The sequence below is a fragment of the Geotrypetes seraphini genome, chromosome 2 (genome assembly GCF_902459505.1).
Source record: "Geotrypetes seraphini chromosome 2, aGeoSer1.1, whole genome shotgun sequence".
In the NCBI taxonomy this organism is placed as follows: Eukaryota; Metazoa; Chordata; class Amphibia; order Gymnophiona; family Dermophiidae; genus Geotrypetes; species Geotrypetes seraphini.
In genome coordinates, this window is record NC_047085.1 from 511,917,629 (window position 1) to 511,932,081 (window position 14,453).

Below are 14,453 nucleotides of genomic sequence, written 5' to 3' on the forward strand. Positions count from 1 at the left end.
TTCTTCTTTACTCTCTTCCCTCTTTCTTTCTGTGTTGGTGTTCCTCATTGTCTTGGGCAGTGGGCTATCTGAGTCCAAGCCTACTGCACTCACTTTTTCTCGTTTCAGACTAGGGGGTTTGGGGAGGGGGGGTGGTGTGGGTGGGATTGTTGGATCTCCTATTTGGTTTCTGCTGTTTTTTTTTTGTTACTGTGGTTCTGACCTATTGGTCTGTTCTGTGTTATTTGATAATAATAAAAATCGATTCAACATAATGTAGGATTTAAAAATTTCTTAATCATACTTTGGCATTTCAGGCAGCTCTTCATGACAACGAATTCCAAATATTGTTGCTTACTGTCTGTTCTTAATGGCCATTTTAGAAAAGAATTGAAGACCTATCTTTTTTCTAAATAGTTGACTGTTTAATGAATCATCTTATTTCATGTAACATGTTTACTTTTATAACTTTTTGCTGAGAGAAAAGAAAATTCCAGTAGTAAAGCTTCCGAATGAGGAAGAGAGTCAACAAATACTGTAGCTCCTTTGCCTGAGCCTTGTCTGTTCCCCTCCTCTTCTAGACTGGCGATTTCGATCAGAGACCTTAAAATCTGAGGGGCAGCATTGTAGTAACAGCGCCTCCTCTCCCAGACGCAGCCACGTCTCCGTGAGCATAAGACATCTAAATGTTGGAGCTCTTATTAGATCTTTAGAAGTCACCGTTTGAGATTGTGTGTTGTAGAGAGGTGTATAAAGAAAACAGCCAGCAACACAGGGAATTTAAAGAAAGCAAAGGCAAAATCCCAATCCCTCCCGAGAATTTGCCCCCAGGAGCAAGACCCGATTCAGTTTTAGAATCACTCTTTGGCGAGTAGAGATGACATGTTTGGGTCACTCGGGAAAGTCCAAAAAGAGGAGCAGAGCAGCAATCACTAGGAAATGGTCCATCATACAAGCAGCAGTAGCAGCGCTGACCATCCCAGCACGATCCAGGCAGTGGTGGAGTCAGGTCAGACCCTGAAATGATGCGGATGTACAGTGGCGACATTCAGTGCTGTTAACCACATAGCTAACTGGGCAAGTAAGACCAGTCCTGTGTCCAGTTAGCTATTTGGGAACTGCACTCAATACCAGCTGTCACTGATGAACCAGATTTTTAATGACTATCTGAGACTAATGTAGTTAGCAGTTGTCAGCTTTAACGAAAATGCTCACTGCCCCCGGCTGAATATTGACCCATAACAGTTCAACAATTAATATAGCAGGAATAAAACTAATTACTTATGAAAGATTTTATCTAAGAAAGCACAAAATAATCCAAATGAGAGACACATTCTACATCTATATATTGTGATAACACTTTTTATCATCAAACAGGTTTAAAATGTCTTCAGAGGATCCATCCGAGTGAGAGGCCATTTACATGTTCAGAATGTGGGAAAAGATATAGTGATCCCTCAGCTTTAAAAACACACAAGAGGATTCATACTGGAGAGAAACCGTACACCTGTTCAGAATGTGGGAAAAGCTTTAGTTGGCAATCAACTTTAGAAATACATGAGAGGATTCATACAGGAGAGAAACCGTATACCTGTTCAGAATGTGGGAAAAGCTTTAGTTGGCAATCAACTTTAAAAATACATGAGAGGATTCATACTGGAGAGAAACCATTTACATGTCCAGAATGTGGGAAAAGGTTTAATTATTCATCAGCTTTAAAAACACATGAAAGGATTCATACAGGAGAGAAACCGTATAGCTGTTCAGAATGTGGGAAAAGTTTTAATCAGCAATCACATTTAAAAAGTCACAAGAGGATTCATACTGGAGAGAAGCCATATGCATGTACAGAATGTAGTAAAAACTTTACTTGGCACTCATATTTAAATCTTCACAAGAGGATTCATACTGGAGAGAAACCATATACCTGTCCGGAATGTGGGAAAAGATATAGTGATCCATCAATTTTGAAAATACACAACAGGATTCATACTGGAGAGAAACCCTATACCTGTTCAGAATGTGGGAAAAGCTGTAGTAATCAATCAGATTTAAGAAAACATGAGAGGATTCATACTGGAGAGAAACCATATTCATGTCCAGAATGTGGCAAAAGATATAGTGATCCTTCAGTTTTAAAAATACACCAGAGGATTCATACTGGAGAGAAACCCTATACCTGTTCAGAATGTGGTAAAAGCTTTAGTTGGCAATCAAGTTTAAAAACACATGAGAGGGTTCATACTGGAGAGAAACCATATTCATGTCCAGAATGTAGAAAAAGATATAAGGCTCCCTCAGCTTTAAAAATACACCAGAGGATTCATACTGGAGAGAAACCATTTACATGTTCAGAATGTGGTAAAAGCTTTAGTCAACAATCAACTTTAAAAATACACCAGAGGATTCATACTGGAGAGAAACCATTTACATGTTCAGAATGTGGTAAAAGCTTTAGTCAACAATCAACTTTAAAAATGCACCAGAGGATTCATAATGGAGAGAAACAATATACCTGTTCAGAATGTGGTAAAAGTTTTAGTCAGCAATCATCTTTAAAAATGCACCAGAGGATTCATACTGGAGAGAAGCCATATGCATGTACAGAATGTAGTAAAAACTTTACTCGACAATCACATTTAAATCTTCACAAGAGGATTCATACTGGAGAAAAACCATATACCTGTCCAGAATGTGGGAAAAGCTTTAGTCTGCAATTACACTTAAAAAATCACAATAGGATTCATACTGGAGAGAAACCATATACTTGTTCAGAATGTGGTAAAAAGTTTAGTCATACCTCAAATTTAATAATTCACAAGAAGATTCATACTGGAGAGAAATCATTTACATGTTCAGAATGTGGTAAAAGATATAATAATCCCTCAAATTTAAAACTGCACAAGAGGATTCATACTGGAGAGAAACCATATTCATGTCTACAATGTGGGAAAAGATATAGTGATCACTCAGCTTTAAAAATGCACAAGAGAATTCATACTGGAAAGAAACCATATTTATGTCCAGAATGTGGGAAAAGCTTTAGTCTGCAATCACGTTTAAAAAACCACAATAGGATTCATACTGGAGAGAAACCATATATCTGTTCAGAATGTGGTAAAAGGTTTAGAAGTACATCGAATTTAAAAATGCACAGGATGATTCATACTGGAGAGAAACCATATACCTGTTCAGAATGTGGTAAAAGGTTTAGTCATACCTCAAATTTAAAAATGCACAAGAGGATTCATACTGGAGAGAAACCATATTCATGTCCAGAATGTGGGAAAAGATATAGGGATCCCTCAGCTTTAAAAATGCACAAGAGGATTCATACTGGAGAGAATGTTGTAAAAGCTTAAATGGGAATCACATTTAAAGAGATAGAGGAAGAGTCATACAGGAGATACAGAAAGAAAGTGTATATGAATGTTTAAGAGTGGCAGAAGGAAGAACTATCAAGCAGAAATTCCTGAGAGAAAATATTGTAGACAGCTAAAACTAATATTGAAGAGTGTGCTAACATTACAGTATTTCTGCATTCTTATATAGCTTTGGTATTCTTTTCTCTCATCTATAACTTTAAGTGTAGACTGTACATTTTTAGACCTGAAGAAGGGATAAGCCTCATAAAAATAGATTATAGATGATGCTCACTGTCACCAGCTGAATATTGACCTATAACAACTCAACAATGAATAGAAATTGGAATACAACTAATTATGTATAAAAACTGTGATTATCCATATGGGAGAGAAAGATTCTCCATCGCTTGAGTACCTGAATAAATTCTGAGCTCCCTTGGGAGAATAGTATAGAAAATTAAATGAATGAATGAATAAATATATATCTTATGATTAAACTTTTTATCATCAAACAGGTTTAAAATGACTTCAGGGGTCCATGAGAGTGAGAGGCCATTTACATGTCTAGAATGTGGTTAAAGTTTTAATCACTAATGAAATTTAAAACAGCACAAGAGGATTCATATGGGGAGTAATTACCCTCAAAGGAAACAATATTCTTGTCCAGAATGTGGTAAAAGATTTTAGGTGGAATTGGCTTTAAAGGAGAGAAACCATATACATGCTCAGAATGTGGTAAAACCTTTAGTTACAAATCACACTTAAAACTACACATGAGGATTCATACCGGAGTAAAACCATGTGGAGAGGCATAATCAAAAGTGTGCCTTTGTCTGAGGTTGGATGTTTTGTGCAAGATGTTCACAAACCCAGTAGGGAAAATGTCCATTTTCAAAGCTGCCAAACATCTATCTTTTATTTTTGAAAAGATGTAAATTTGAAAAAACTGCCACATAACAATCACCACTTTACAAATTAACAAATATAAATAAAATAGGGAAGAGGGAAATAAGAAAATACCATTTTATTGGACTAATCCATTTTTCAATTAGTAATAATTAGCTTTCAGAGGCCAAATCTTTCTTCAAGACAGTACAGTATACTGCTGTTATGGTATCCTGTCCTGACTTGAGGAAAGGGGTTTAGTCCCCAAAAAACTGCCTTATTTCCATTTTCTATTGATAAACTTTAATCAATACAGTTACAATACTACTTGATTCTACATAAAGCAACAACAAAATTTTTTTTCCACCTTTTGTCATCTTTAATCATCTTCTCTTCACTCTCTTCTTTCTATTCAGCGTTTGTCCTCGCTCCCTTCCATGCAACATCTGTCCTCTCTCTTTGCCCCTTCCACCCAGCCTCTGCCCTCTCTCTCTCTCCCCCTTGCATCCACTGTCCACCCTCTCTGCCCTTTCCATCCAGTGTCCGCCCTCTCTCTGTTCCATATGGCATCTTCCCTCTTTCTATGTCCCAATAAACTGTATATCCTTTGCCCTTTCTCTCCTTTGTACTCTGTGACCTTTGTACTTTGTGCCTTTGTACTCCTGTGCCCTTTCTCTCCATTTCAGCTTCACCCCTTCTCCATTTTTTTTGTCTCCACCACTTCCCCTATGCTCTGGCACCTCTATCCCCTTCTCTCCCCCCCATGCCCTGGCATCTCTCTCCTCTCCTTCCATCTCCCCCTTCCACTCCATTATCTGGCATCTCTTTTCCTTCCTTTCTCTCCTTCCTTCCTTTCACCTGGTCTAGCATCTGTCTCCTCCCCCTCCCCCCATATGCCCTGACATCTCTCCCCCCTCCATGGTCTGGTAGCTCCTTTCCTTTTCCTCCCTCCTATGGTATTGGCATCTCTTTCCTCTCCTCTCCCTTCCCTGGTCTTCTTTCTCCCTTCCCTTCCTTCTCCCCTCTCTCTCCCCAATTGTGTGCAGCAGCAGCACTTCTCTTCCTCTCCCCCTCTCCCCAATTGGATGTTGCAGCAGCATTTCTCTTCCCATCCCTCCCCTCATGCCCTGGAATCTCTCTCCTCTCCTATGTCTCCCTCTGCTTCCTTGCTCTGGCACCTTTCTTTCCTTTCCCTCTGGTCTGGCATTTGTCTCCTTAGTTTCCCTTCCCTCCCCTCCCCCATGCTCTGGCATCTCACTCCTCTCCCCTACCCCCTCCATTATCTTGCATCTCCACTCCTTCCTTTCTCTCCCTCCTTCCTTTCCCCTGGTCTGGCATCTGTCTCCTTCTACCCCCCCCATAGTCTGGTATCTCCTTTCTTTTCCCTCCCTCCTATGGTCTTGGCATCTCTTTCCTCTCCTCTCCTTTCCCTGGTCTTCCTCCCCCCCCATTGGGTGCAGCAGCAGCATTTCTCTCCCTCCTAATTGGGTGCAGCAGTAACAGCATTTCTCTCCCCCATCACTTCTCCCCCCCCCCCGCCTCGGTCGGCAGATTCGCTACAGGCTAAGGCAGGAGATAGGTCAGTGATGGAGGTAAGCTTACAACTTGGAGCTCTTCCTTGCTTCAGGCCTTCCTCGCTGCTGGGTCCTGCCTTCATGGAAACAGAAAGTATGCAGGACCCGGCAGCGAGGAAGACCCGAAGCAAGCAAGAACACCAAGTTGTAAGCTTTCCTCCCTGCCCTATCTCCCGCCTTAGCCTGTAGCGAATCTATTTCTCGGACCTACTTCATTTCTCTTAGGTACCTTCTCCCTCCGTTAGCCAGCAGCAGTTACTGATGCACACAGCTGCGAGCTTCCGCCTCTCCTCTTTCCGATTGGTTTCGCTTTGTGCAGGAGCGTCTTGTGCGATAAGCTGCAGAACAAAAGTAAACATGACGTCGGGGTTCTTCCTGTTTGTGCACTGGGTCATAATGAGCCTGCAGTCCCTGCCTCCAACTGCGACTGTAAAAATCGACCAGCAGTAGGAAAATTGTTTAAAACAGTAAAGCTGAAAACCCTTTTTCTGGCGCTTAAAAAAAAAAAAGGCAGGCGGAGGCGAATTTGCAGCCAAGATAACAGCGGGCGCTCACCTAATCTAGCCGGGCGGGGCGCCCAGCTGAAAGGCGCTAGGGAGAACACTGCTTGTAATAATGTGATTCAGAAATAGCTTACCTTAATTGTAATTATCTTAGAAGGCATTCCTTATCTGGGGACAGTTCATTCAGTGACATTGTAATCACTTACCCACTTTTTTCTGTAATAATTTTTTCATTCACAAATAAAAGACGTGAAATACTACAACTATTAAATTGCAAATTCATTAATATTTAAAGGAAAAAAGTAAACTTTCCATTTACATGAATAAACTACTATCACTGTAGAAGGTTCCTATCCTAAAGAGCTTACCTGTCAAAAATAAGTTTAACCTGACACTCTATTCAGTGTCAGCCCTGCCATACAGTTGATAATTGTCAGCATGTTCTGTTGGCTTAACCAGAGTGAGCAAAAGCTATGGAAGATTACATCCATCATATCTAATCTTGGACAAACCTAGATTACATCAGAGTTATCAGTATTTAAAAGTAGCAAACAAAAGACCTGGGCAGAATCCTGTCAACAAACTTGATAAGATGTGCTAAGGTCAGTAGTTAGGGAAGAAAATGACCCCAGCTACAGTGTCAGAGTGAATCTAGAAATTTAACAGTAATTCCAATTTATGAGGGACAATTCACACCTCACATCGTAGTTATCAGTATTTCAACCAATTTACAAAAATATAATTTATTGTTGTTATTTTCTGAGCCAAGTCTAATTTATAAATATAAGAGGTTATAAAGATAAGAGGTTAAAATCCTTATCCTCTCTCTAGAGCTTTTGACCAACTCCTCCTTCGCTAAATTCTCTTCAGACCCATCTATCAGTCACACAAGAAAAACACACATTAATGCAGGTAGAGACAGTCCTATCTTTCTCACACACAGAAGCAGTCTCTAAATCCATTCTGTATTTTATTATTTCTCTGTTCTATTAAGCTAATTCCTGCACCTATAAACCTTAACCTCATCTCCTGCTTCCACATACGTGTTTGTAGAATTAAGTTTTAAAGTAATAATGGTAGGAGCTGCATACGATTGTAGCAATTTGTAACCTAAATAGATATAAGGATACTGCTTCTGAATTTTTTCAGGTGCAATGCACAATCCATAACGTTTTAAATGTGTGGTCAACTCAGAAATCCATTCTATTTTTATTTTTGGTGCTGCTATTAAGATGTCATCCATATAATGATATATTAAAGCTTTGGGAGTATTTGCTCTGAAACTTTGTAATGCTTGAGAAACATATATCTGACACAGAATGGGACTGTTTAACATCCCTTGTGGCAATACCGTCCACTGATACCTCTGAGTTGGTTGACTATGATTAAGAACAGGCACAGTAAATGCAAATTTTTCTTTATCATCCGGATGTAGAGGTATTGTAAAAAAAAAAAACAATCTTTAAGGTCTATTACCAAAACCTCCCATTTTATCGGGATTATGTTAGGATTTGGAGTTCCACATTGTAAAGGGCCCATTGGTTGAATGCATTGATTTATTTTCCTAAGATCATGCAGTAATCGCCATGTACCTGATTTTTTCTTTATTACAAACACTGGAAAATTCCAAGGGCTTGTCGTAGGCTCTATATGTTTAGCATTTAATTGTTCTTGAACTAATTGATGTAAAGCTTCTAACTTTGGTTGTGTTAATGGCCATTGCTCCACCCATAGTGGAGTTTCAGTAAGCCACTTTAAGGGCAGGGCAGTATGATTCATTACTGTATGTACAATACAGTATTGAATTGTGATCATACCAGTACCGAGGGCAGATGTGAAGAGGCAGACAGATGGTGTGAGGAAGAGGGTTTCCACTTAGTGAGGAACTGGACAACATTTTGGGGCAAGAACAAGCTCTTCAGGAGAGATGGACTGCACCGGGAACTAGACTTCTAGCAAACAACGTCAGGAAAGGAATTGAACAGGCTTTAAACTAAGAAGAAGGGGAAAGCCGACAGTCGACCAAGAGTCGACGATTCGGAAGAAGGTATCCCGTGAAGATACTAAGTGGAAAAAATGCTGGGAAGAAGCAACAGGCAAAACACAGGAGTTGACTGATCCAGAAGAGGAGGATAAGAGGATTGTAGCACATGAGAAGAAAATAAAGATCGCAGAACAGGGAAAGGAAATGAAGACAAAAAAATACCAGGACTTAAATTGCATATATACTAATGTGAGGAGCCTAAGGAACAAAATGGGGGAAATAGAAGTCATGGCCAAAACTGAGAACCTGGACATCATTGGGGTCTCCGAAACATGGTGGAATGAAGAAAACAAATGAGACATAGCACTTTCGGGGTACAAACTCTATCGCGAGGACAGATCAGGTCACAAAGGAGGAGGAATAGCCCTCTACATAAAAGAAAGCATACACTCGACTAGAGTTGACACAGAAGCGACGACCAACAAATTGGAATCGCTATGGGTTAAAATACCGGGAAGGAAAGGGTCCGAGATAAAGATGGGCCTGTACTATTGTCCACCTGGGCAAACCGAAGATACCGATGAAGAAATGGAAGCCGAGATGAAACGAGGATGCAAAAACGGTAACACGATTATTATGGGAGACTTCAACAATCCCGTGATAGACTGGAGTCTTGGAAACTCAAAATGCGCTAGGGAGACTGGATTCCTGGAGGCTATACAGGACTGCTTCATGGAGCAGCTTGTCACAGAACCGACGAGAGGGAATGCCACTCTGGATCTAATCCTTAATGGGCTAAGAGGACCTGCAAAGGAAGTGGAAGTAGTGGGACCGTTGGGAAACAGAGATCACAATATGATCAAGTAGGAATACCGAAGGGAAAGAGGACCACAGCAACAACTTTTAACTTCAAGAAAGGAAACTACGAAGCTATGAGGGTAATGGTAAGGAAGAAACTTAGGAACAGCTCAAAGAAATGGCGGACTGTAGAGCAAGCCTGGTCTTTATTCAAGGACACGGTAAGCAAGGCGCAAAATCTATATATCCCCAGATTCAGAAAAGGGTGCAAAAAGAGCCAAACAAAAGACCCGGCGTGGATAACTAAAGAAGTGAAGAAACCGATAAGTGATAAGAAGAATTCATTCAAGAAATGGAAAAAGGGCAAAACCGAGGAGAACTGGAAAGAACACAGGAAGTATCAAAAAGAATGTCACCTCGTGGTTAGAAAAGCAAAAAGAGAATATGAAGAGAGGCTAGCCAGGGAAGCACGAAATTTCAAACCGTTCTTCAGATATGTTAAGGGGAAGTAGCTGGCTAGGGAGGAGGTGGGACCGCTGGATGATGGAGATAGGAAGGGAGTGGTGAAGGAGGAGAAAGAAGTGGCGGAAAGACTAAACATTCACAAAAGAGGACACATCCAACATACCGGAACCTGAACAAATATTCAAAGGAAACCAAGCAGAAAAATTAACATCCATGGTAGTGAGCCTTGAAGATGTACACAGGCAGATAAAAAAATTAAAAACTGACAAATCACCGGGCCCGGATGGAATTCATCCTAGGGTGCTGAAAGAACTAAAGGAGGAAATAGCGGAACTACTACAGCAAGTCTGTAATCTATCCCTGGAAACAGGCGTGATCCCGGAGGATTGGAAGATAGCCAATGTTACGCCCATCTTTAAAAGGGATCCAGAGGTGATCCAGGGAACTACAGACCGGTAAGTCTGACCTCAGTTCCAGGAAAAATGGCAGAAGCACTGATTAAAGATAGCATCGAGGAGCATCTACAAAGGAATAAACTCATGATAACAAGCCAACATGGCTTCTGCAGGTGAAGATCGTGCTTGACAAACTTATTGCACTTCAAAGGAATTAAGAAACGGATGGACAAAGGGGATCCCTTAGACATCGTATACTTAGACTTCCAAAAAGCCTTTGACAAGGTACCCCATGAACGCCTACTTCGGAAACTGAAGAACCATGGGGTGGAAGGAGATGTATACAGATGGATCAGGAATTGGTTGGCAGGTAGGAAGCAGAGGGTAGGAGTTAAGGGCCACTACTCGGACTGGAGGAGGGTCACAAGTGGTGTTCCGCAGGGGTCGGTGCTTGGACCGCTGCTATTCAATGTATTCATAAATGATCTAGAAACAGAGACGAAGTGCAAAATAATAAAATTCTCAGACGACACCAAACTATTTAATGGGGCTAGGACTAAAGAGGAATGCGAAGATTTACAAAGAGACCTGAACAAAGTAGGGGAGTGGGCAACGAGATGGCAGATGAAGTTCAATGTAGAGAAATGTAAGATCTTGCACGTGGGAAACAGAAACTCGAGGTACAGCTACACGATGGGAAGGCTGTTATTGAGTGAGAGTACCCAAGAAAGGGACTTGGGGGTATTAGTGGACAAGTCAATGAAGCTGTAGGCACAGTGTGCAGCGGCCGCTAAGAAAGCAAATAGAATGCTAGGTATAATCAAGAAGGGTATTACAACCAGAATGAAAGAAGTTATCCTGCCGTTGTATCGGGTGATGGTGCACCCGCATCTGGAGTACTGCGTCCAATATTGGTTGCCGTATCTAAAGAAGAATATGGCGATACTCGAGAGGGTACAGAAGAGAGCGACACGTTTGATTAAAGGTATGGAAAACCTTTCATACGCTGAAAGACTGGAGAAACTGGGGCTCTTTTCCCTGGAGAAGCGGAGACTTAGAGGGAATATGATTGAGACTTATAAGATCATGAAGGGCATAGAGAAAGTGGAGAGGGACAGATTCTTCAAACTTTCAAAAACTACAAGAACGAGAGGGCATTCGGAAAAATTAAAAGGGGACAGATTCAGAACCAATGCTAGGAAGTTCTTCTTCACCCAACGGGTGGTGGACACCTGGAATGCGCTTCCAGAGGGCGTGATAGGACAGGGTACGGTATTGAAGTTCAAGAAGGGATTAGACAACTTTCTGAAGGAAAAGGGGATAGGAGGGTATAGATAGAGGGTTATGTACAGGTCTGGACCTGTTGGGCCGCCGCATGAGCAGACTGCTGGGCATGATGGACCTCTGGTATGACCCAGCAGAGACACTGCTTATGTTCTTATGGTAAGATATAGGGTCTGACAGTGGCTGAATGCTTTGTTCCTTCTACCATAACTGTTAGGCAATATTTACTTTGCTTAGCCTCTTGCTTTCCTCCAATTCCCCACACTTGCTTTACTTGATCAATGGGCCATTCTGATGGCCATTGGTTCAGTGACATCAGCTCCAGTATCTAATAACCCTTGAAACAAAATGTTATTGAGCTAGACATTCACCAAAGGACGACTATTACCTATTACTTGTGTAAGATAATATACCTGCTTTGTAGTAGAACCAAATCCTTGATTCCCACGAACCACCTCTTTTCCTCCTGCAGGTGAGATGAATGGCAACAAGATTAGTTGTGCAAATGATTCTCCTAAACACACAGTTTGGGGAATGTTAATCCATATTTGTATCTTTATATTTCCTGTGTAATCAGCATCTATCACTCCAGGAATTCTAAATATACCCTTTAGGGCAGCAGAAGATCTGGGTAATACCAACCCTATAGAGTTAGGAGGTAAAGGTCCCGAAAGCTGAGATTCTAATTGATATATTTCTCCTGCTATTTTCAATTCCTGTTCTGCTTGAATATATAAGTCTATGCCCGCACTTTGAGTTGTTTCAGATTTGGAATTTAACACAGTTGGCTTTGCGCTTGAAATTTCAATGGGCATGTTATTGTAGTCTCTGTTTGTACCGGGGCAAGAGACCTGCCCGATGGGAAGTTTCCCAAAGGGGTGTGTCCCGCTGTCCCTGAGCGACATTGGTTAGCCCAATGATATCCCTTCTTACATTTTGGACAAATACTAGGGGGTCGCCCTCTGTTCAATATGGGCGGTTTATTAATATTTGCCTTGCAGTTTCGTTTGAAATGTCCTGGTTTCCCACAGCCATAATTGCCTTTTGGAGTGGAACTTTTTTGTACTGCAGCTGCTAAAAGGCCCATTTGATAGGTTTGAGTGCCAATATCAGCGCAGGCTCGCAGCATATCAGCTAAGGTAATATCTGCCCTGTTGCCTAAGCCTTGTAATGCTTTACGACAATCTAAATTGGCATTGTCTTTGGCTAATTTCATCATTAAATCACTTTGAGCCTCATTATTATCTACTTGTCTTTTTATTGCTTCCTGTAACCTGTTTATGAAATCTATATAAGGCTCGGTGGCTCCCTGTTTGATGCTCGCATAACTTTTAACTGGTTTTCCTAATGCTGGTACTTTATGATATGCTCTGAATGCACACTGACTCCCTATCGTCAGGGAGTCATGCAAATAGATCTCATGCATATTCATTGGGGAATCATGAAAACCTGACTGGATTGCAGCCCTCGAGGAGGGACTTTGACACCCCTGCTATAAGGGCTCAGAGATGAAGGGGACTACTGACTGTACAGACTGCTAGAAGAGAGATGAGGCCAAGGTGGCAGTGGTTGCAGAGTGGTCCTGGCTGGCTTTTGCTCTGGTTGTCTGGCCAAAGCAAGTCAGGCTGCTCCAGTTCCTGTGCTGGGTAGTCCTGGGAAGCACTTCTGGCTCTAACTTGGGCTGAACTTGACTAGGTTTCACTTTCACTCCTGCCTTTGCATGATGAATATGAAGTCTGAGGTGAGAGAGACACTTTTTCGGCCAGGATTCTGCTGTCGTGAAGCCCCATTATGACATCACACCTCCCACTCTCCTATTGGTTACCTAAGGCTAAAATGTATGCAGAGGGGATTCTGTACATGAGCTCTGGAGATCACAGCAAACCTCCTTCTGAGAGGAAAACAGCTCCTGGACTCATCGGACACTGAAAACCAGATTAACCAATTTCTATATGAACAGCTTCCCATCTTTGTGCAGATGATGTGTTGGGCTCTTCCATTGACCTAGACTAGGAGTGCCCAAAAGGTTGATTGTGATTGACCAGTATATCGCAAAGGCAATGTGAGTCGATCGCGGAGCCCATCCTGAGGCCCAGAATTACACCAGAATCTGTTACACAACATTTAGCAAGAAATGTTGCACAGGACACCTAGGGGCAAATTCTATAAACGGCATCCTGATTGTAGGTGGATGTAGGTGTCCTACCACTGTCTAACCAGCCAATCAGGATGCATGTTTTAAAAAAACAACACCCCCAAGACTGCCTACATTGTAGGTGTCTTCATGAGCCTAGGGAGACACGTAGGACCGCATATGCTCACCCAAGGCTAGGTGTGGGCATGATTTCGCCCAGAAATGGCCTTAGGTGAGCTTAGGCAGCCCTAGGCGTCACCCTAGGGCCGCAATAAGCACCTGAAATGTAGACCAGCAAAATGCATGTAAACTGTTCTGAGCTCCCCTGGGAGAATGGTATAGAAAATTAATTAAATAAATAATAGATGCGACCACTGAGCCGATCGCGGCAAGGGAATCTCCCTGTTACAATCAATTTCGTGGCCACAGCAGAGAACCCATCTCCCCTACAAAATCAGGCAGCAGAAGGGATACCCACTCCCTTCTGCTGGAACCCCTGAAACCTCCCTCCCGAATTCAGCAGGAGGAGTGCCCAGTTTCTCCTGCTGCCACCTCCTGAGGCATCCCCCGGCAGGAAGGATTTCCACAGAATGACAGGCCTCCTCCTTCCCGGTGTATCCTGGAATGCACCTAAGGTCACTCCCAGAGGAGGGGCTTTAGGCACTTGGGCCAACCATTCTGTGGAGGTGGGCCTGCCTGCTGCAGGGATTTAGCATCCTTCTGGTTGGCCTGCGAAAAATAGGTACGGGGCGGAGGGTCCTGGTGGGCTTGAGGGTGTTGAGGTGGGGGCATGTTTTAGTGGGGATTCCGGTAGGAGGGAGTAGGCATCCTTCCTGCTGGCTGACTTCGCAACTGGTGGGTTTCCTGCCACAGCCGCTGAGTGTGGCAGGGAGATTCAATTGCCACGATCAGCTCAGCAGCAACACGATTCTCTAACCAGCGCCTGTGACATAGATGCAGATTAGAGAATCGGTGATTCTATATAGGACTCCAGTGTGTGATTCTCAGCATCGGCGTCCTTTACAGAATTTCCTCCTCAGTTTCAAGGTCCTCAGTCTCAGAGACAAGAAGTCCTTCTTGCGCTTCT

General features: G+C 42.3%; 1 protein-coding gene across 16 annotated transcripts in view; it reads left to right on the forward strand.

Annotated features, from left to right (window-relative positions):
• Positions 1-4,333, forward strand: part of LOC117355233 (zinc finger protein 271-like) — a 906,970-nt gene extending 902,637 nt beyond the window's left edge. For all 16 annotated transcript variants that reach the window (XM_033933505.1, XM_033933504.1, XM_033933501.1 and 13 more), the window contains one exon: positions 1,357-4,333. In XM_033933505.1, coding sequence (XP_033789396.1) covers positions 1,357-3,341 — 1,985 coding nt within the window. In that variant the 3' untranslated portion in view covers positions 3,342-4,333. The remainder of the gene's footprint in view (positions 1-1,356) is intronic.
• The last annotated feature ends 10,120 nt before the right edge of the window (positions 4,334-14,453 follow it).